The sequence below is a fragment of the Onychomys torridus genome, chromosome 23 (assembly GCF_903995425.1).
Source record: "Onychomys torridus chromosome 23, mOncTor1.1, whole genome shotgun sequence".
NCBI classification, from domain to species: Eukaryota; Metazoa; Chordata; class Mammalia; order Rodentia; family Cricetidae; genus Onychomys; species Onychomys torridus.
Window position 1 is genome coordinate 25,911,152 of NC_050465.1, and position 22,968 is coordinate 25,934,119.

The 22,968-nt window shown below is 42.1% G+C and overlaps 1 protein-coding gene across 1 annotated transcript in view; it reads left to right on the top strand.

Annotated features, from left to right (window-relative positions):
- Positions 1-22,968, top strand: part of Myom1 (myomesin 1) — a 118,709-nt gene that overhangs the window by 36,389 nt on the left and 59,352 nt on the right. The window contains exons 10-13 of the mRNA XM_036173634.1: positions 6,234-6,375; positions 9,354-9,553; positions 12,377-12,433; positions 19,200-19,324. Of these exons, the coding sequence (XP_036029527.1) occupies positions 6,234-6,375; positions 9,354-9,553; positions 12,377-12,433; positions 19,200-19,324 (524 nt within the window). The remainder of the gene's footprint in view (positions 1-6,233; positions 6,376-9,353; positions 9,554-12,376; positions 12,434-19,199; positions 19,325-22,968) is intronic.

Below are 22,968 nucleotides of genomic sequence, written 5' to 3' on the forward strand. Positions count from 1 at the left end.
CGTGTCTTGTCTCAGCCAACCAGACAGTGTCTCCAGTTGTGCAAAACAGCAGCCTTGGTGGCCTTGCTTTGGGAACCTGGCCTGGCTGGGTTGCTCTGCATTTCTCAGGCCCCACCTACAACTGTGTCTGCCAGATTTGGACAAGACTTCACATGACTGGCTTCAGATGCAGAGAAGGGGCCAACACTTAAATTTTACACACCAGTTTTCATACTCCACCAATTAAGGAAATGGAAAGATGCTAAAATTTATCAGATGTTAATATGAAAGGATTGAGTAGGAAAGGGGGGGGGGGACAAAAGATTTCAGCGATTGTACTGTGAACTTGACTACTTTTAGAAATTTTTATTACGACACTACTATTTTCCTGTTGTGAAGCTCAGGGACTTGTATGTGCAGAGCAAACCCTCTGCCACCCAGCTTCATCCTTTACTTTATTGATTTGAAATGATGTGTTTCAGAATCTTAGAAACATCTTTACTTAGGTATAAACACACATGAAGTTCTCCCACATTAACTGCACCCTTGAACGTTTGTAAATACACTTGCAGAGTTAAGCGGCCACCACTCATAACTTCCTCCTCTAATATTTCCATCACTCTGAGCCCCAGTTGGCTTTCTGCATCTACAAGTTTTCTTTCGGGACGTCTTTGCACACCAGTGTTCTTCTAGTCTGCCTTCCTTCACTCAGCGTCTTGAGGTTCACTTATGTCATAATACATACGGTAGCCTGTCCCTTCCTGTGGCTAGATCAGTTTTCCAATGTAGAGATGTGCCTCATGCTGCCTGTACATCCACTAGTCGACAGGCTACAGGATTGTCCCTACTGGGTGGTGTTCTTGAGAGTGCTGTCAACATTCGTGTTCATGGTCATGGGACAGGTTTTCATTTCGCTCAATGCACACCCACATGCCGAATTGTTGGGTCACGCTACACACTCACATTTAACTTTTTCAGAACTACAAAGCATTTCAAATGGTATGTGTTTTTAAAATTTTCCCATGGTGGTGTGAGAAGCTACTAAAAGGCATTCTTTTGGGGGTTCTGGTATTTTGACTGTTTATAGAGTAGCTTCTATAGCAGCACGGTCAGTATGTAAAAGACCATGTTCTGTAGAAACATTGCAGAGCTGAGCACATTCGGACAGGTTTTTATTACACAGATAACATGTGTATCATAAAATATAGATGTTATAAACAAACAATAAAAAGAGAAGAGCCACTAATAAGTTATCAGAAATACTTAATGTCAACACTTGTTACATACTCTCTTCTATCTTAATCCCTTGTTACACAAGCACACACACACACACACACACAGAGAGAGAGACAGAGAGAGAGAGAGATCATAAAGTTATTGATAATGAGACAGAAACATCATGCGAATGGCATGCAGGTACATGGAGAAAATGTTATTAGTAACTGAAGCATTCTAAATTGTAGACAAGTGATGCTTTATCTACCAAATCGAAAAGGTAACAAGATTTTAAAACTCCCTTGTGAGGGCTGGGGAAATAGCTCAGTGCCTGCCGCATACACATTAAGCCCCCAGCGTCCATGTAAAAGCCAAGTGTAGCAGCAGCATATATCTATATCCTAAGCATTGGAGGGTGTTGGGCATGGAGCAGAGGCAGAGACAGGTGGACCCCTGAAACTCTAGCTTCAGAGACAGGTGGACCCCTAAAAGTCAGTCTATCTGACTCCATAGACTTCTGGTTTAGTGAGACACTGTCTCCAAAAGCAATATGGAGAGTAATTGAGGAAGACACCTGTGGTGATATATTGTGTCCCCCAATATATTGTGCATCCTAATAAACTTATCTGGGGTCAGAGGACAGAACAGCCACTAGATAGACATAGAGGCCAGAAAATGGTGGCACACACACCTTTAATCCTATGCCTTCAAGGCCACACTGGAAACAGCCAGGCATGGTAACATACACCTTTAATCCCAGGAAGTGATGGCAGGAAGCAGAAAGGTATATAAGGTGTGAAAACCAGGAACTAGGCTGGTTAAGCTTTCAGGCTTTTGAGCAGCAGTTCAGCTGAGATTCATTCCAGATGAGGACTCAGAGGCTTCCAGTCTGAGGAAACAGGATCAGCTGAGGAGTTGGCGAGGTGAGGAAGCTGTGGCTTGTTCTGTTTCTTTGATCTTCCAGTGTTCACCCCAGTACCTGGCTCCAGGTTTGTTTTTATTAACAAGACCTTTTAAGATTCATGCTACAGACACCACTCCTTGAATTCTGGTCTCCATACATGTGTGCACACATACGTGCCTACCCACATACACATGTGCACACACCCATACATACATACAACACACATAATAAAAACAGCTCTACCAGGATAGGAAATACAGGAACAGGTTCTCCTGTGACTATGAATTGCTTGAGAGTTTCTGAGGGTGTTGTGCAACTATGTGTTTAAAGCACACAATCCAACTTCTCCAGCTCCAGGACAAAGTGGACAAGGTAGAGACAAATATTACAGAAAACTAGAGAAATCCAGACGTTCACTGATATGAGAAGAGTAAATGAAATGTCCTTTTACATAGGTATATTTTAATAAGGAGGCATAAATGTATGTGAATAAATATAAAAAGTTCATGTTCCCCACAAACAGCAAAAGACTATATAGCAATGAAAACTAATGATATATATACCTATACTTATTGAAATATATCAAGAAAAAAAGCAGTTTTCATGAAGACCATGACCTAGGTTATTTAAAAAATAATCATTTTTAGCCAGGTGTGGTCACAGATGACTGTAATCCTTGAACATGAAAGGTGAAGCTCACCATGAGTTCAGAGCCAGCCTGGGCTACATAGTGAGTTCCAAGCCTAGGCTACAAATAGTAATATTCATTATCATTTTTGCTAGATGTGTTGGCACACATCTATAATCCTAGCATTTACCAGACCAAGGCAGGAGACTTTCCAATTCTAGGCCAGCTTAAGCTATATATTAAGACACATCTTAAAAAAAAAATCCTTTAGTTTATAAGTATAAAAATAAAACAAATCTAGAAAGGCTTAGGCCAATATGTTAATAGTCATTATTTTGAGTTACAGAGTTAAAAGAGATTTTAACCTTCTTGATTATCATTTATTTTATAATCATGTTCTACCTTTATAATAAATATAAACAAAAAGATAACATTTTGAAAAAGGTTATTACTTGCCTATGTCTGAGGCCAAACTGTAACAATTAGCAGGCTAATCTGTAACCCAATTTAACAGCCTACAAAAGGTTCAGCTGTTTGGAGGTTGGGAGAGAGGAGGATAGAAGCTCAGAAGAAGTGAGTGTTGGCTGGGTGGGCACTAGGGCCAGATCAGGACAGCATCAGCTGCTGGAAACCAGACATGTGTGAGAACACTCCACAGTTGTGTTGCTAACATTCCAAGCATACTTGGCTCCCCACAGCATATTGCACCTTCTTGAGAACAAGAACAATACTTATTTTTAACTTTTGTGTTAGTACTGTTTTAGTTAGGGTTTCTATTGCTGTGATGAAACACCATGACCCAAAGCAACGTGGAGTTTATTTTGTCTTACAACCTACAGATCCATCGCTGAGGGAAGCGGAGGCCAGAACATGAAAGGAGAAGCTGATGCAGAGCCATGGAGGAATGCTGCTTACTGGCTCGCTCCTCATAGCTGGCTCAGCCTGCTTTCTTATAGAACCCAGGACCACCAGTCCAGAGATAGCACCACCCACAATGGGTTGGGCCTCCCTTTCAATCACTCATTAAGACAATGCATGGCAGATTTGCCTGCTGGCCAATCTAGTAGAGCATTGTTTCAACTGATAGTCCCTCTTCCCAAACGACTCCAGCTTGTATCAAGCTGACTTCAAACTAGCCAGACTCAGACCTAGAAGTGTATTAAATGAACTTAGGGAAACAACTTTGACACAATACTCACACCCAAGTTTAGTAAAAGTCCAAGATAACACAGGAAGACATTGATTATTTATGAAGTAAAATCCCTAGACAGTGAGGACCCCCATTTCACAGACACAGCTAAATTAGTGATTGTTCTTGTGGTATTTTGAATTAAGAACCAGTAAAGTGAAACCTTTGCTTTTCTGGGACAGCAAATGCTGGTCAACTGGGGCTGGAGAATCAGCTATGATTAAGAAGAGACCAGTATCATTGAGGCAGAATTTTCTGGGAAGTGGTTCCTCAGGGTCAGCACATAGAGGCTGTGGTCTAGAGATGGTGATGAGTGGATGAATGAATGAATGAATGAATGCATGCATGAATGAATGCATGAGTGAATGCCTAAATAACTAAATAGATCATCAAGCCCAACCCCTGAATGACATCTTGCAAACTATGTTACAAAAATGCTGACCGTGACTCTCTGGACACCTCCTGTCTTCCATGGTCTGTTACAGTGTGTCCCTGCCTTGTGTTACACACCCAATACAGGGGCTGTTCAGCTAACTAGACTCTGCTCTGTCAACATGGGAATTGCTCCATCAGTGTGTGGAGTCATAGGCCTTTGACACAAGGATGTGTGTGTGTGTGTTGTTGCCAGCTGTCCCCCTCAAGGGTGGCACCTCTTCTGGTACCTGTGCCCACCAGCATCAGCACTCACACCAGCATCAGCATCAGCATCAGCTCTTGCTCTGCTCTTCCTTCATCAGCAACATCACTGTCCCTACCCTGCTCACAAAACCCGCAAGGAGAGAGAAATGCTTGCAGGAAAGCGCTGGTTTTCTGTTGCATAGCATGTGAGGATTCTAAATTCAGCCTTGGCCGTGATTTGTTGGTGCCATTCTCCTCTAGCAGGTCGGCAGAAGACATTTACCCAGAGAACACGCCCTGGTGGCTTATGGGACATGAAAAAGAATGTCCAAAATCCAAGTCATCTGAGTGCTTCACAAGTAATGCAGACCTGTTAACACTAAACCCAGAAGTCTATGAATGTTTCTGCCATCAAATAAAGGGCCTTTGTAACTCACGAGAGTTGCAGAAGTATAGATCATAGGAAAAGATCGTTCAGTTGGCAGGGCTGTTTTCTCCTGGGTAAGTGGCTCCCATGTGTCCCAGGCTTTCCTAACTAATTCTGTTCACATCTAGGAAGAACTGGCTTTGATGGTTCTCACTGAGAGGGTTACTGACAGTATATTTTTATTTCCTTTCCTTCTGAAAGTTCTGGGGAGTTAGGGGAGGGCTCACAGTCTGGGGAACTTACTTTCTAAACAGTCAATGTCCTGTTTCCTGTCTTCTCACAGACTTTTACTAAACTCAAATGTGGGCTCTTTTCCTACGTATCTTCAGTTCTGGAACAGTCATTACATGTGTTGATTTTTGTTTGTTTTTGTTTTTGGTCTTCTGTTTGCCACGCTCTCCTACAGGATTTAGTTTAGTGACAGTCCACGGTAGGCTGGCCCCATGTTCCAGGGCCCGTGGTGAGATGCATGTGTGGTAGACCAGGTGGAATAGACCTGTTCAACTTATGTCAGCTCAGAAGAAGGGGTGGTAGCAAGAAGGAGCCAGGGCAAGGCAAACCTTTAAACATGTGTCCACTGACCTGCTTCATCCAATGAATCCCTACCTTCCACAGTCCACCACTCACCAATCATCTTTTCAATTGTTAATCACCAGGGTAACCTATTAATTAGGCCGGAGCTGTCATCATCTAGTGGTCTTGGAAATACATTCACAGTCAACTCAGATGAGCTTCAACAATCTCATCCATGCCTCTCAGTCCAATCAAATAGACATCAGTTACCATTATATTTGGTCACAGCAAATGTTTTCTCCTTCAAAGGGCAGCGCCCACTTATGGTGATGAAAGCTCCATGGTTTTTATTCATGTATGTGCATTCAGGTAACACGAGGGAATGTGTGTCCCTTTGGGAGCCTGTCAAAGATTTGGTACCATTGCCCAACCAATGTCTTAAGAACAGACTTTCTGGCATGAGTCACCAGTTTTATATTTCCTTATTAATATTTTTAGAATACTCTGGGAAGCAAGGGTGAGGAGACAAAGTCCATGGATTCTTTTCAGAGCCCTTTTTATTATCTAACGTAATGTTCTTCCCACAAAAGTGAAAAGCACACCCTGTTATATTGATAAATAAATTATAAGATCTGAAGCTTGCTCTATGAAGCCAAATATGTAACTACTGTGATCTGTAGGAAATGTGTGCACCATGACCTCAGTCTACCAAGCTGGCAGAACCTGGATGAGTGATTAACAGGAACCCTTGTCTCCGCAGATGCTGATGCAGAGATTGAAGGAGCCCCCGCAGCACCCTTGGATGTGGTGTCTTTGGATGCTAACAAAGATTACATCATAATCTCTTGGAAGCAGCCAGCTGTGGATGGAGGGAGCCCTATCCTTGGATACTTTATTGATAAGTTAGTGTTTGGCCTAACATCAATCAGAGTTCTGCTGTGGATGTACAGATGCGTACTTGATTTTTCCCATTATTTTTAAGTGAAATGCTTTCTCTTCTGGTTTTCACCTCCTCTCCCTTTCTTAGTACATATTAATGCCTACTTATTTACATAAATTCTTTTAATTTGACAACCAACTCATGCCACTAACTTGGCAAGAGAGTAATGACTTTGTAAACCTAGCAGCAGAGGCCAATGTAGAAATGATATTCAATATACTTAGCATCAATATTTCTAGTATGACAGTTATTTAAGAGTACTGACTTTAGGAGCACAAAAGAATTCCTTATACCATATGATGTGGTTTCTAGTTATCTATACTATATAAGAAATAGTAACAAAAATCCATAGTGTTAGGCTACACTCTTACCAATGAGTCCTTGCTGATTACAGTCTTCAGAATTTATGGATCCTGAGATTTGTGGATTTTACACATTCGTATCTACTAAGTGTGGGTAATACAAACAACAAATTCAGAGTATTGGCCCAAGTATGTGATTCTCTGACTTAGTTTCTTTTCTAGTAGTTGTCCCAATTCTTCTTGCTTTTGTGTGTGGAAACAATTAGAAGCAGATGACCTATGTCAGCGTAGTACTTGTAACTCATAGTTGTAACAGTAAGTGAAAGCATGCCCGTGTGCTCAGTACCTTCCAGACAGATGCTTGTCATCAGTTCATAGTGTCTCACTGCAGACGGGAGGTAGATGGAAGCTCCACTTCTTCTGATGAACGTGGAGGATTACAAAGCTCTTTTCCTACTGCCAGCTCTGCTCTGTTGTCTTTGACAACAGCCAAGGGATCTGCAAACTCTACGGAAGGTTACAGGCAGTCAGCGCACGCTGTTCTTCTCTGGCCGTGGTCTTTACAAAGAAGCACACCAAGATTAATATTTACCATCTGCTAGGACACTGTGATAAACGACAGGCCTTGCTATTACAAGTAAGGAAGAGCTGGCCCAAGCCACATGCCAGCAGGGAAACATTATCTCACCTAAGGACACATGGGTAGGAAGTCCAGAGCTAGAGTTCAGATATCAGCTGGGCTGTAGGTCAGTGCTCATCTGCTCTTCTAGAGAAGACACCCTTCACCTTTCCCCCTGCACACATGAAGGTTAAGAAGCATGTTCCAATATGGCAGTCTCCGAACAGGGAAGTGGGGGAGTCCAGACAGAGCCATGGGAGATAGGTCTAGGACAACTGCTGTAGCCCCTCAGCTTCCTGCCACCCCCTCTCCCCGCACCCACAGCAACTCCAGAAACTCTACAAAGCAGAGATGTGGGGAAAGTGGATAGAAGACTTTAACTGCAGATACATTTGATAGGACTTTACATAATGTCGAAGAAAACGATCACTATCCATATCAAAGAATGGAAAATGAGAGTGAGGAAGGGCACACCCGCCCTCCGTATTTTATATGGCTCCTGGAACTGCCCTCCCATGAGAACCATTTGAACATTATACATTTTGAACATAATGCCACATAGGGATGCATTTCAAACTCCAAGCCTGTGTACTAATGGTAAAAATCAAAGAATTGCTTTATTATAATGCTGCACAATTCACTCCAACACTGAATCTCTAAAGCTGTGTTGATTGGTAGCCTCCTATGAACTATCACACTTGTCTCCTGAGCAGCTCCCTGGCTCTGTTACTGGGTGCCAGGCACTACATTAGCAGGCAATTAGAAATAAGTTTCCAAGCACTTCATTTCCCCATGGGAATCATCAGCCTCACTGTTAAAGAAACAAGCATGGCTGGGCATGGCAGGCAGTCCCAGGACTTAGGAGGCGTGAGGGTCATGAGTTCAAAACCAGCTTGGGCTACATAGCAAGACCTTGGAGAGAGAGAGAGAACAGAGGATGAAGAAAGGAAAGAAACAAATATATCACAATAACCTCCTGACCCTTGTACCCACACAGGACAGAGAGATCATCAAGTTGGAAAACAGTGAGCTGTTTCCCAAACTGCAGTACAAACAGTTTTCTGTTCTGTTCTGTTCTGTTCATTTGCTTTAGTTTTTGGAGAGTCTCCCTGTATAGCCTAGACTAGCCTCAAGGTCATGATCCTTCCACCTCAGGTTCCCAACTCCTGGGGTTACAGGTGTGCACCACCATTCCCAGCTGCACAGTTATCTTTTAATTCTGCTTTTGAAAGAAAATGTCTAAAGAAGTTGACAAAGAAATCACTAACAGTGGAATTAAAGGTGTCAGTAGGGAGATGAGTGAGGGATCCTCCTAAGCTTCTCTGTAAAGATTCTGGAGAGATGGCCCCACGGTTAAAGCACTGGCTGCTCCTCCAGAGGACCTGGGTTCAAGTCCCCGCACCCACATGGCAGCTCACAACTGTCTGTAACTCCAGTTACAAGTGATCCAACAACGTCTTCTGTCCTTGGCAGGTACCAGGCACACAGGCGGTGCACAGACATGCTTGTGGACAAAACACCCATACATACTAAAAATAAAACAACAAAGACTCTGGATACCTGCACGATTTTCTTATCCCCAACTCTAACCCCTCTTTTTGACACACAACACCCCTCAGCTGCTTGTTCAGGGAAGATCTGAGGCTTCATTCTCCCTGTTCAAAAAGACAAGTTGCTGTCTGGTAAGATGTCTTAGTGAATAAAGATGGATGCCCATATAACCCCACATGACCGAAGAGAAACATCTTCAAGTTGTCCTTGGACTTCCATATACGGTCTCTCTCTCTCTCCCTCTCCCTCTCTCTCCCTCTCCCTCTCTCATAATTGGAATTTTTAAAAGAAAGAAATTAAAGGACACATTGACCTTGAGTGGAACGGAGTGAAGTCTACACCTAACAAGCCGTGCAGGCGTTGCGTGTTTTGACACAGGACGGTCTGAAGGGACAGCTGAATTTGTGCCTTGGCCCTCTGCACTCAGCCACACTCAGTGTAACTTCTGCTAACCCGTCTTTCCCTCAGGTGTGAGTTGGGCACAGACAGCTGGTCTCAATGCAATGACACTCCTGTGAAGTTTGCTCGGTTTCCAGTCACTGGTTTGATAGAAGGTCGTTCCTACATATTCCGAGTTCGAGCTGTGAATAAAACTGGAATAGGCCTGCCGTCTCGAGTTTCTGGGCCTGTGGCTGCCCTGGATCCAGCTGAGAAAGCTAGACTTAAAAGTAAGCCCTCTTTTGTGCTTTAACAGAATGAAGTGTTTACAAATGCCCTTAAAATCTTTTAAATAACCTGAAGATGTACACCAAAGCTTCCTGAGAGGGTTTATAATCATCTTACTGTAGGTTTGTCAGGTTCTAAAGTAGTTACCAAGGCAGCTTTGCCTTGAAACTATTTTGTAATGTAGCCAAGGGTACCTTTAAAGAGAAGGGACTGCCGATATATTTTTATAGTGAATCTTTATAAATTCTAATGTCGAGTTTTTAATGATTATTTTAAATGTTTATATAGTTTGTTTAGTAAAAAGAATTTGTATCTCAAATTACCATTTTTTATATTATAAAGAGTGAAGCTTTCAATTGGCCGATATTGAATTGTAACAGAAAAAGTACTTTTCTGTGACGTTTTATCTAAAGTTCAAGCTGTCGTCAGTACACCAGTGTTTAACCTCTGTATTCTAATCTGTATACACTTTGAAACTGTACTGCACAACTGTTGTGTGCCTATATAGTATATTTCATGTGGTCTATGAAATTAAAGAACATTTGATAAGATTAAAAAAAAAAAAAGTAAGCCCTCTTCATGTCTCATCCTTGAGCCTTGAAAAAAATACTGCGGTGTCACCGCAAGCAGTTCCTCCTCTGTCCACTAGAGGGAGGCAAACATAAAGCATCTCTTTGTGGTCAGAAAATCCTGTGGTTCGGTCCAAGAACATAAAAAATAATTGCTTTTGATTCATTTTTAAAAACCTCATTTTATTTTATTTTATTTTTAAATTACTTGGAAAGGTGCATCTCGTTAATCCGTGTTCTAAGCATTAGGTATGGAATGAAATATGGCAACAAATAGTCCAAAGACCATTTTTTATTCACATTATTAGTGTATTCCAAATATAACTGCATCTATGGTTCAAAGTGAATTTCTTGACCTTGGAGTCTCTGTCCAAGCATTATTACCCAACCCTGTGAGCTTCTCCATGTGATTAAGAAACACATTTACATCTGATCCAAATTTGGGTTTCTATTTAGGTAATATAAAATAATCTTCAATGGTCCAGGTAAAGGTACCCGCTGCCCAGCCCGCCTATCTGAGTTTAATGCCCAGGACCTCCATGATGGGAGGAGGGTGCTGACTCTTGCAGGTGTCCTCTGACCTCGATATGTGCTCTGTGGTTTATGTGCAGTCTCATGTACCCACGGATACACAGACTTGCGTGTGTTCACACCCACCCACCCCCACACAATTAAAATATAATCTAAAAAGTCTTTAAAATAATAATCATTTCATCTATTTATCTACCGAGCCTGAATGTCCAAGCCATGGTACATAACTTATACCTTCAATGGGAACCTGTATGGCATCCCTGATACAAGGGACCATAAAATGACGTCATAAGAAGATCTAGATAGTGACATGTCTGTCCCAGGAGCCCTCGTCACACATTAGGCCAGCAGTTGTTAGCTGAGGGAATATCATGTAGGATGCTTACGGACAGCCTTGTCTCTGCCAGTGGTATTATTTACCAGTTGTAATCCAAAAACCTTCCAGATTCTGTCAAACACCCTTGGGAATAGACGCTGAGTCATGTGGAGGAGTACAGGTCCATTCCACATTTATAGTTGTATTACTTACCTCAGTTGCTTTTCATGTCATCACAGCCCCCAAGGGACTCCCTCCCTGTTAAACCAGTCAGGTCCATCTCACGCTTCTACTCCTGTTTTATGAATGCCAGTCAAAAGCAGATTTCTGTGAATGAGAAACATTGTCTTCTTTGCTACCTTCCTGTTTCCTGCAGACACGGATGAAAAGTGCCCGAAGTAAAGCAAGATTGAACCATTTTTCTTTCCTAAATAATCTATCATGTCTGTCTGTCTGTCTGTCTATCTATTTGTCTATCTATCACACCCCCCCTCACTGCCTGCCTACCTACCTACCTATTTATATGAGTGTGTGTGTATGTGGGCATGCATGCCACAGTGCTCATATGGAAGCCAGAAGACAACTATCAGGAGTTGGTTGTCTCCTGCTGCATGGGTCCCAGTTATTGAACTCATGTCACCAGACTTGGCAGCAGGCACCTTTACCTGCAGACTCATCTCTCACACCCACCATTCTCTTTTTCGTGCTTTCAGAGCCACAGGATGGAATTTTTAAATTACACCTTTCTCACAGGGCGGTGGTGGCGCACGCCTTTAATCCCAGCACCTGGGAGGCAGAGCCAGGCGGATCTTTGTGAGTTCAAGGCCAGCCTGGGCTACAGAGTGAGTTCCAGGAAAGGCGCAAAGCTACACTGAGAAACCCTGTCTCAAAAAAACAAACAAACAAAACAAAACAAAAACAACCCTTTCTCTTCCATCTTCCTTGTGATCTAAGCTGACTTCCCATGGACAACACTGTTCAAAACACAATAGGAAAGGTTTGGCCCCATTCAGCTCTCCTGCCTAATCTGCCTCTTGTTTCTTCTGACCTTCATGATAACAGATGGAGAACGACTGGGCTTCTGACTGTCCTCGAAGTTCCTCCCAAACATGTGTTGTCTCTGAAGAAGGCATGGGAAGGTCTATGTGTTGGAGGGGGCTGTGTACTGAGCACAGGCTGCTCACTTATCTTGTATAAGGGGAGCTACAGAAAATTCGGCTCCGTCCAGGGAGACTAGATTCTGGCAGGGGCCATGCTTCCCACAGCACCATAGACATGTTGACAAAGATGCATTAGGAAGACATGTAAGAGGACTAGAACCTGTTTGACTAACTCAACCAGTTCATTGGTTTACCAAAGAGTCAAGCGCACAGTTGTGAACATGCAGGTTTTACTCTTGTTCTGTTTAGGTCGTCCTTCAGCACCCTGGACTGGACAGATCATTGTCACTGAAGAGGAACCCACAGGTAAAGACCCTACCTCTCCAGAGGCCATTGCTGATGTTTTGCTGTGCAATTTAGCTTTGCTTGTAAAAATATACGTGTTATTGTTTGTGAAACTCCAGAAAGGGATGGTAGCTGAAGTAACTCATCAGAGACTCACATGTGGGAGCTGTGGGGCTGAGGACTGAGCCCTCGTGCAGGCCAAGAACACACTTCAGCCTTTGAACTGTACCTCCAGGCCCCACAGAATCACGTTTCACTTTAAAAGACATTTTGTGGTACAGTTGTCATATGATAAACGGTGCACATGTGTGTGCACATGTGACATCATGGCTGTGGTCAAAACAGCAAACATGCCCACCACTTCTAAGCCCCTGTCATGTTGTGCCAGTGGCTCCTCCTTCCACCCCTCCCCCTCAGGTCATCTCCGGCCTGCTCTCTGACACTAGAGTTTGTACTGTCCACGGTTTACATAAATAGGCTTGTACTTATCTTTGTCTCTTTCCTTTTGTCAGTATACTTATTCATGTAGATGTGTCTATCAGTGAATCACAATTCATCATGCCCCGCTAAAGTTTCTGTAAGCCAGATGTGTCTGTGTAGATGTGTGCACTCACTTCTCCCAGGCAGACACTAGGAGTGGACTAGATGGGCTCTGTGATGCATGTGTGCCTCCTTCATTTGCAAAGGAGTTGCTGTTTCCGGAAACATTGTTCCACTTTACATTCCCACCAGTACTGTGTGAGAACTCCACAAGAGACCCCTGGTCCCTAGTCTGTGGGATGAGCAGTCTTTCGTGTCTGTTGTGATGTTTCTGCCTTTCTGGTTTGTATTCTCCTAACATCGAAAATCTTTTCATGTCCCATTGCTCTGTCAGTTGACGTTTGCTGTTGTTAAACCCGAGTGTTTCGCCTTCCTTTTTCCCCCTAGAAATGGCATTTGCTCTTATGTTTTAGTCAGTGACCTACTCTAGCTAGATTCATGTTTTTTGGTTCTGTGGGGGACCACAGTCAGTACTGTGACTTGCGTGTGGCTGTCCTTGTTTGGAACTGGCTATTGAAATTCGGATCTTTCGCTGTGGAATTTGCCTCTGCACCGCAGTCAAATCCCACTGAGCACACACCTGTGGATCTACTTCCAGAATCTCCGACAGCCAGCTTTATCTCCTCTGCATCAGTATGGCACCGCCATGGCTACTGCTGCTTTTATTTTTATTTTATTTATTGTAAGTCTGACTGCAGTGTAAGTCAGGGAGTCTGAGCTCCCTCATCTTGTGCCATTGTTTTCCAGAGTTGTAACTATCCCAATTCTTTGTCTTTTCATTTCAATTTGAATCAGCTCCTCAGTTTCTGCAAAGCTGCTGAGCCTAAGATGACATTTAACAACGTTGAGTTCTTTAGTTTGTGAAAAGCAAATACCGCCTTTACCTAGGTAGTCAATGTGGTAATTTCTGTTTAGGAGTCTTGCACATTTTTGTCAGATTTGTCTTTATTTTACATGTCTGATATTTTAAATTCCATTGTTTTGCATTTTAATTTTTTATGCTAGTATACAGAAATACAATTGTCACTTACATATTGACCTTATATCCTGAAGCCTTGTTAATTTGTCAATTCTCAAAATAATTTGAGGTTTGTTTTTTGTTTTGTTTTGTTTTGTTTTGTTTTTCGAGACACGGTTTCTCTATGTAGTTTTGGTGCCTATCTTGGATCTCGCTCTGTAGCCCAGGCTGGCCTTGAACTCACAGAGATCTGCCTGGCTCTGCCTCACAAGTGCTGGGAGTAAGAGCATGCGCCACCGCCACCCGGCTGAGAAATTCCAATAGAAGATTCTTGGGGTCTTAATTGTGTCATATGTGAATAAAGATGACTTCTTTGCTAGAACCTCTAGTACAAGGTAGAGTAGGAGCAGAGAGAAGGAACCATGAGATCAAATATCACAGGGGAAAAGCGCTTAGACATTTGCCACAAATCTAACATTATTGTGGAGAGAGAGAGAGAGAGAGAGAGAGAGAGAGAGAGACTGTGTGTGTGTGTGTGTGTGTGTGTGTGTGTGTGTGTGTGTGTGTGTATGGTTCATGCATGTTTGCATGTGTGCAGGTGCACATATGTGCACATGTATGTGGAGAGTTCCCAGCGAGTGTCTTCCTTGATTGCTCTTGGCTTTGTTTAATGAGGAGGGTCTTATGAACCCAAAGCTCACCAATTCCAACTAGTGCAGCTAGCATGCTTGCCTTGGGGTTCTGTGTCTGGATCCCAGGTGCTGGGATCACAGGCGTCCTCAGTGCCTGCCTGGCTCTTACATGGGTTCTGAGGTTCCAAGCTCCAGTCTAGTGCTTTCCTGACAGGCGCTTTGTGCGTTGAACCATCTTCCCAGCCCCTGTAGACTTCTGTCTTCTTCTAGTCCTAGGTTTTGTTTATTGAGTATATATCAGGCATATACGGATGTTAGAGTTTGTCAAGTGCTTTTCCTGCATCTGCTGAGATTATTTGTCTTTCTCCACTAAGTTGGTAAGTTGCATTGATTTGGTTTTCAGCTAGACATCTTCACATTTAGGATCGGTGAGATGGCACAGGAGATTGCAGCCAAGCCTAACAACCTGAGTTCAGTTCTCAGGACAGGACCTACATGGTAGAAATAGAGAACAAATTCCCAAGGTCGTGTTTTTTGACCTTCTATGAATTGGTGAATTCCATGCATGCCCATACCCACATACACAAACAAACAAACAACAAATAAATAAACAATAACATGAAATGCAAATGGTTAAAACACCTAAATTAAAAGTCAAAGACTAGCCTGGTGTAGTAACATATGCTTTTGCCTTTAAGCTCAGCACTTGGGAGATATCTGTGAGTTTGAGGCCAGGTTGTTCTATATAGTGAGTTTTCAGGGATATACACTTTGTCTTATACAAAACAAAACAATCAAAAGACAAAGACTGCCAACTGAACAAAAAAGCAGGAGATCCAACTATACGTTACTTATAAGAAACCACAGTTTGAGCCAGGCATGGTCCCAGGGATCAAACTCAGATCATCAGGCATGGCAGCAAGTGTCTTCACCTACTGAGTGTTGACATGACTGGATTGAAATCTATTGTCATGTTTTTATTTATTACACCAATTTTTCTTATTTTCGCTTTTCTTTGGACTTGAACATTTTTTAATTATTCCATTTTATTTACAGTATATCATCAGTTACTCTTTGTTGTAGTTTTTTTTTTTAAGATTTATTTACTTATGTATACAGTGTTCTATCTGCATGTACCCCTGCCCACCAGAAGAGGACACCAGATCTCATTACAGATGGCTGAGAGCCACCATGTGGTTTCTGGGAACTGAACTCAGGACCTCTCTGAGCCATCTCTCCAGCCCTGTTTTACAGTTTAATATTTGATATTTATGATATGCATCTTTTCTCAGCCCACCTTTTCCCTTCCTTAGTGCTCTCTTGTCAGACATTATAGTTGTGTGAAGATCATAAACTGTACAATATATTTTGCTGACCTCAAATAGTCATCTATCTTTCAAAGAGATTTAAAAAGTTAGAAAAAAATTTATTAAAAAACATTATTTTAAAGATTTATTCATGTTTATTTTATGTATACGAGTGTTTTGCCTGCTACATGTAAGTGCACTTTGTGTGTGCCTGGTACCACCAGACAGAGAGGGCACTGGATCCCCTGGAACTGGAGTTAGAAAGACGTGGTTGTGAGCCACCATGTGGATTCTGGGAACCAAACCTAGGTCCTCTGAAAGAGCAGTGTTGGAAGAGCAGCCAGTGTTCTTAACCACTGAGCCATCTCTCCAGCCCTCTGAAAAAAAGTTTTCTATATTTACTCACATTTTTATCTTTTATTTCCTCCTTCCTTCCTCCCTTTCTTCCTCCCTTCCACCCTCCCTTCCTTCTTTCCTTCCTTCCTTTGTTTCATACTTGAGCTCACACTCATGAGCCAACACGCCCTTCTTTTTTTTCTCTTTTTATTGTATAGATTCCAGAATTCTCTTTGATCAGATTGTCTTTCAAATGAAGCACTCCCTTCAACCTTCTTTTAATGCAGATTTTCTGGTCAACAATTGTTTTACTTTTTGTATGCCTGAAAAGGTCTTTGTTTAAGCTTCGTTCTTGTACTGTGTCTTCACTGAGTATAGAATTCTAGCTGGACAGTTTCCATTCAGTACTTTGAAGAACTTAGTCTAGCTGAGGGGCAGTGACAAGGGCTGGCTCTGATGCCAGGTGTCTGTGGGGAGCTCTCGTGTCCTAGCAGTGTATGGAGCTTTTGCGGCCCTTTATAACACTGCATGGACCAGACAACAGACTTTAAAAAGTTATCCCAGCACATTAGAGACAGCCAAGTGCCGGGCGGTGGTAACGCACGCCTGTAATCCCAGCACTCGGGAGGCAGAGCCAGGCGGATCTCTGTGAGTTCGAGGCCAGCCTGGGCTACAGAGTGAGATCCAGGAAAGGCACAAAGCTACACAGAGAAACCCTGTCTCAAAACCAAAACAAAGAAAAGAAACAGCTGGAGTAAGGATAAATGGAAAGCGAAAAGGTAATAAAAGTGACGTTTAACCTGAGAAAGCAGAGGAGCTGGTGAGAACAGCTTCTGTTGCTTACAATGTGTTATACAAGGTAACTCATGAGCACAAAGCACCAAGACTGGCCCCCGAAAATGTTTCTGGAACATATCGTGCTGTGATGCTCCAACTCAGAAGCAGTAAGTTCTGTAAAATAAAACAAGGCTTTGCACATTTTAACTTTAAACTTAAAACTCTGGCAAAGGTCCTAGAAATGTAGATATTTTTCTTGAGTTGGTTTGTTGAAAATGAATGAATCCAAGAGCAGCTTCATAATTTAATTTCCCGTGAAGAGAGTGCGGTTGAGAGCGGCAGAGCTTGGTGTAAAGGCCTTAGGGCAATGGTTCACTCTCACTGAAAATCAACGCTTCTACAGTGACGTCAATGCTTACGGAGGAAGGTGTAACAGATTCTCTCCTCTTTCCTGCTCATACATATTTGGTCTTAACAATGCCATTTGAAAAGGAAATGTCTTGACAAATTGGTGAGTTTTCTTCCCATGGGAAACACAATTACTTGGTGTAAATTACTAGATTAAACTGATGTTTAGGCATTCAAATATTAAGTTGGTCAAAACCAATCAGTTTCTGACAGCCGGTCACAGAAGGTAGGCTTTCCCAGAACACTGCAGCTAACAAAGAATCATGTAGTTTCTTTTAGTGACATGGTGTCTCTGTGTTTATAAAGACACTTTAAGTCAGTCTTTGGTGGTAGATGAGTGAAATATCGAAGTCACTTGAGGTCATTGTGGGATAAAGACATCCTAACACTTTAAGGAAATAGCCACCATCCATGACACTACCTGTGATTTTCATAGTTACCTATATTTAGATAACAATTAGATTATTTTAAGAAATGTAATAGCTGCATTCTCCTCATTTTAATCAATAAAATGTCAATAAATCCTCATGTGTGTCCCATCCCTGACAAGATTGGCAATATCACAAAGAGGCTTGGAATCCTACCATCTGTTAAATGGAGCATTTGAGAGAGACAGACAGACAGACAGACAGACAGAGAGAAGCACAAAGAGAGATAGAGAGACTTAGTTCATTGTACTGCAGATCTGTAACAACAACTCTTGTCATTGTGGTTTTTGTTCCTGGGTCTGTAGTACATCTTCTTTCTCTGCTTGCTTCTATGATATTCGCCTTATCGCTGGTTTTAGGATTTTGATTATGAAGTGCGCCAGTGGTCTTCCCCTACATATTGTGCTTAGGCTCAACCTGCTGCTCAGGTCTGTGGGTTTACAACTGTCATCTGACTGGAAGAGGTTTCACTATTGTTTCTTTAAATACTTTTTGTGTATTCCTTTCTCTCTCCTCTGCTTTAGGACTTTCAATTATGTGCCACTTGAAAACGGCTGGAATGGTTTCTCAGTTCATTGGTGCCATGTCCTCTTGAACGTGTGGCATATTTATCACCATGGTTTATATGTGTAGCCATTTTCATGTCCTTGTCTACTAATTATTGCTTAGCAAGTCACAGATGATACTGACTTTGTCCCCTGGGGCGTTTCTGAGTTTGTTACTAATGATTAATTCTCTCCACCTCAATATAGGGTTTATTTTCTTGCTTTCATACACACTTGGTTTTTTTTTTTTCTTTTCATTAATACCAGATATTTTGAATTTATATTGCTGGATGCTGGATATTTTTTAATTTGTAGAAATGCCTTTGAGCATTGTTTTGAGGAAACAAATCTTTTCAAAGTGGCAGGGAATTCAACTGTTGTGGAGGAGAGGGAAGGAGGGAAGGAGGGAAAAAAGAGGAAGGTAGGGAAGATGTTGTCTAATGAAATGTTGTGATTGTGCGGTAGATCCAGAGAATACCGTGTGACTCCCACACTTTCGACCTTGACCCAGAAATCAACCTACCATCTCATGGCCTGCTCTAGACTTCAGATTGCACTTTATGTACTTTGGAACCAAGCACACACTGCCTTGCACAGTTCAGCTATAAATCATATATATATATTTATGGACAAGTCCAGTCCCAGGTCCCCTCGGTCTGTCTGTATGCTAATAACACCCAAACAACCAAATGAATGAATGATTTATTATTATTATTATTATTTATTTATTTAGAGAAGAGCTTAGAGACAAGGTTTCTTTACACAGTGGAGCTAGGAAGAGAGAGGCACTGTGGCTCTTTATGTGTCCCCAGCTCCCCTGAATATATGCACCTCACTTTACCTTCTTGTTTTTCAGAGGGGGTCATTCCTGGTCCCCCCACAGACCTCTCTGTCACTGAGGCCACCCGGAGCTACGTAGTGCTGAGCTGGAAACCCCCTGGCCAGCGTGGTCATGAGGGCATTATGTACTTTGTAGAGAAGGTAAGACCCCAGCATTATCACCTACGCCACCTCCTAATGGTCTTCTTAAGTCACATTAATTTCTGATCACAATGCAATGAAGGAGGGCAGCAGCAAAAAGAATCTAAACTCTCTAAATTCTTACAGATTATGAACTGTCTCTGTTGAAAACAAATATAACCCATAGAACTTTATCTTGGCGCCTTGAGATTCCCTCATGTTCCGGAAACTGTGGATTGCCTGTATGGTGGTGTTCTATGGAGCAGTCCTCTGTCTCTCTTGCTCTCGTCATAGCTGTTTGTCTGCTGGCTTTTCTGTCATGATGATGACACATGATGAGGGTAGACGGCAGGAGGAGCAGAGGAGTTGTACGACTTTCCAACAGTAGGCGGAGGTGAAGACAGCAAGCCTTCACACACCACTGTGTGAAGCAGTACTCCAATACACAGTAGAGTGGGGTTAGGGGTGACGGAAGAGTCTGAGACACTGGAGACTTCTTTGTCCCAAATATCTTATAGTCATGCTGGGGTCAGAACGTTAGAGGACAGTTCAAGAAAACGAACTGGGGGAGGGTGATATGGGGGCCAGCCATGCAGCCGTGTCCAAGGGGGCCTGATAAGCACTGAGAGCAGCAAGTGGGAAGTGCCAGGGGCTGGCTGAGACAATACTGGAGAAAGTGGTCCTGCTGCCAGCGCAGGAATGCCCAAGAATCCACAGACAATGTGGTACAGAAGTCCTCCTTCCCAAGATCATGGCTCTTGAGAAAGATATTTAAGAAGAATTTGTTTAACATGAAGAATCAAGTCCATTGCTAGCCAAGTTTTGATTGTGGTGTAAGGGCCATAGCTCAGTGGTGGGGCCCTGGCCTAGGATTTGTGATGCCCCTGGTTCAATCCCCACTGCCACAAAAATGAGATCAGCATTTAATTGAGAAGGTGTATTTGTCTGATATGTAAAAACATTTATATCTATTCAGAGTAATGCACTATTGTTAGCAAAATTGAGGCTAGTGTTTATGCTTTAAAATTTCATCTTTGCAAAATTACATAGAAAGATTTTTTTCACAAAAGTATCTGGTACTCAGTTTTCTCCTTCCATCTGGATTGTACTTTTGATTAGTCAGTTTTAGAACAACTGTTGGATCGCCTTCCCTTACTGTTACTGTGAGAGGGTCCATTTATGAAGAATATAGGTTTATGGAGATATATGCAAACAATCTAAAAACAGTGTACATCATGTGTTTTAGGGGCTGGGACTGAACCTGGGGTTCATACACATCAGGTCACTGCTCTGACTGACACCCCCCTTTTGTAATCTTATCGCTGCCCCCTGAGTAGCTGTGATTACAGGCTTGTGCCACCAGGCCTGGCCAATATACAAACTTGAACAACTTAATTAGAATATTGATTATATCTAATAATGAGTTCCATTATGGCATTTTTTGTGCATCTCATACCTTCTCCTGCTGACCCCCTCTGTTTCCCCTTCTATTTTCATGTCTTGTTTGGTTTTTAGAGGTTTTGTTATTATTGTTGTTTGGGTTTTTGTTAACTCAATGGGTTTCATTAGCATTGCCTACAGGAGCAAGGTTGAGGGATTGTATATAGGAACATAGGTGCCTCACCAGTGGTTATTCCACTGAAGAAAATGTCATCCCTTCACTACCAACCATAAACTAATGAGTACCCATGAGATCTGCCTACTCCACAAGGTATTGACCAACCCAAGTATGTGTGGAGCTCTCAATATGCAAATTATATGTAGATATATTTATGTATACAAACACACCACACACACACACACACACACACACACACACACACACACACGCCCATAGCAACACCTGTGCCAGATGACAAACTATGAAAGTTCATTTTCTCTTCTCCCCATGTGAGTCTCAGGGTCAAGTTTAGATAGTTAGGCTTGGTAGCCATTGCCTTTACTGGCTGAGCCATCTCACTAGTAAAATATGTAAATATCTTAATAGCCTTTTATTTATTTCAAATTTGTGGCTCTTGAAAATTACACCAGAGTAACACGTGTTATGGTCTGTGGTATTCCTTTACTAATTATATTTTGCAGTGAACATTTGTCTGATGTCCTTGAAATGGACATCTCGCTTCTTTTTTTTTTTTTTTTTTGAGCTGAGGATAGAACCCAGGGCCTTACACTTGCTAGGCAAGCACTGTACCACTGAGCTAAATCTCCAACCCTCGCTGCTTTCTTATCTGCAACAAATTTCAGATAATAAGTTCATGACCACTTACTTTCCCATGCAACATAGACATCTTCCAAGGGTCTGGTTTATGAAATATAAAATTATACTTACAGTTTCATATTTTCTAAATGTTATCCCCAAATAAAAGTTTGGTAGTATCCTAAGCGATTTTCTATTTTAATAGAAGTAATGATAGAGTAACAGCTATTTCCTGGTATATTTAACACACACCCATGTCCACTGCATTTCTTTGACATACTCCACAGGAAGAGGCTCTGAATTAACTCTGTGACAGTAATTACCATTTTGCTGAAATAATGACTCATAACAACCTTCTCTGAGACATGTTCGTCAGGTGAGTCAGCGCTGGCTTCTGTTGACCATTTCCTTTGGTCGCATCAACCTGAATTTTTCCATGAAAGCCTGTAACTTCCCCAGATCAAAATAATATAATCTATCATTAGACAATTAAACATTTTTTTCTACTAGCCTGCTCAGTTAGAGAGAAGACAAGATAATATTTAGGAGTATGACATTGCACGGAGGTGTATTCTATTCTTGCAACATCCAGGATGCTGGAGGAGTAAGGATGTAGACCATGTTCAGAGACATAGGATGCAATTACAGAATTTTCTATGTCAAGCCATTCTGCTATGATTCCGATTATTTCTGATGGCATTTATGAGGTGCTGGCTTTTGTAAAGGTTCACTTACTGGTCCCATGGCAGATTTTTCACCCACCAAGAATCTGTCTCCTAGACTGTCCCATGCTTTCACTTGATGGAACTTTCACCTGGGATTTGCATGCACATAAACTATGGGATGGTCTATCACGTTACAGGCTTATAGTCAAACACTGACGCCATGCCTCTGATTCCTAAGATGGTTGAGACTGAGGGGCTCAGTAGTGAAAGAAGTGGGTGAATCAGGGTCTTTCTTTAAAACTCCCCTATCCTAATGTGTTCTTTTCAGCCCCAAACTCTTCTCTCAGATATCTCAGGTCTTGGGTACTTTTTCTCATCTCCCTTTCGAAAATCTGTTATGTCAGGGACCAAACAGTGTCACTTGCTAGCACTGCTTCCTGTAGATAGTAGGAGTGACAGTAAGCAGTGTTTGCCAGAGGCCATCACTGTATTGCACATGTTAGTTAACCTGCTTAACCCTGTTAGGGCATACTTTTATTTCATTGTCCTACTTTCTAGATAAGGAAATGGAGTAATTTATGGGTTTCATGATTTGCTCCAGATTGCACTGCAGGGACAAGTTAGAGGTAGGATTTGAACATAGTTTATCTAGTCACAGATCCATAAATCCAGATATGGGTTAGATGTCTCTAATTAAAAAATCCAAATTCGTGATCCAAGGAGACACTCAAAATGTTTTGGATTTTGGGTTGGGGATACTTAAATAGTAAAGTCTCATTCTCTCTCTCTCTCTCTCTCTCTCT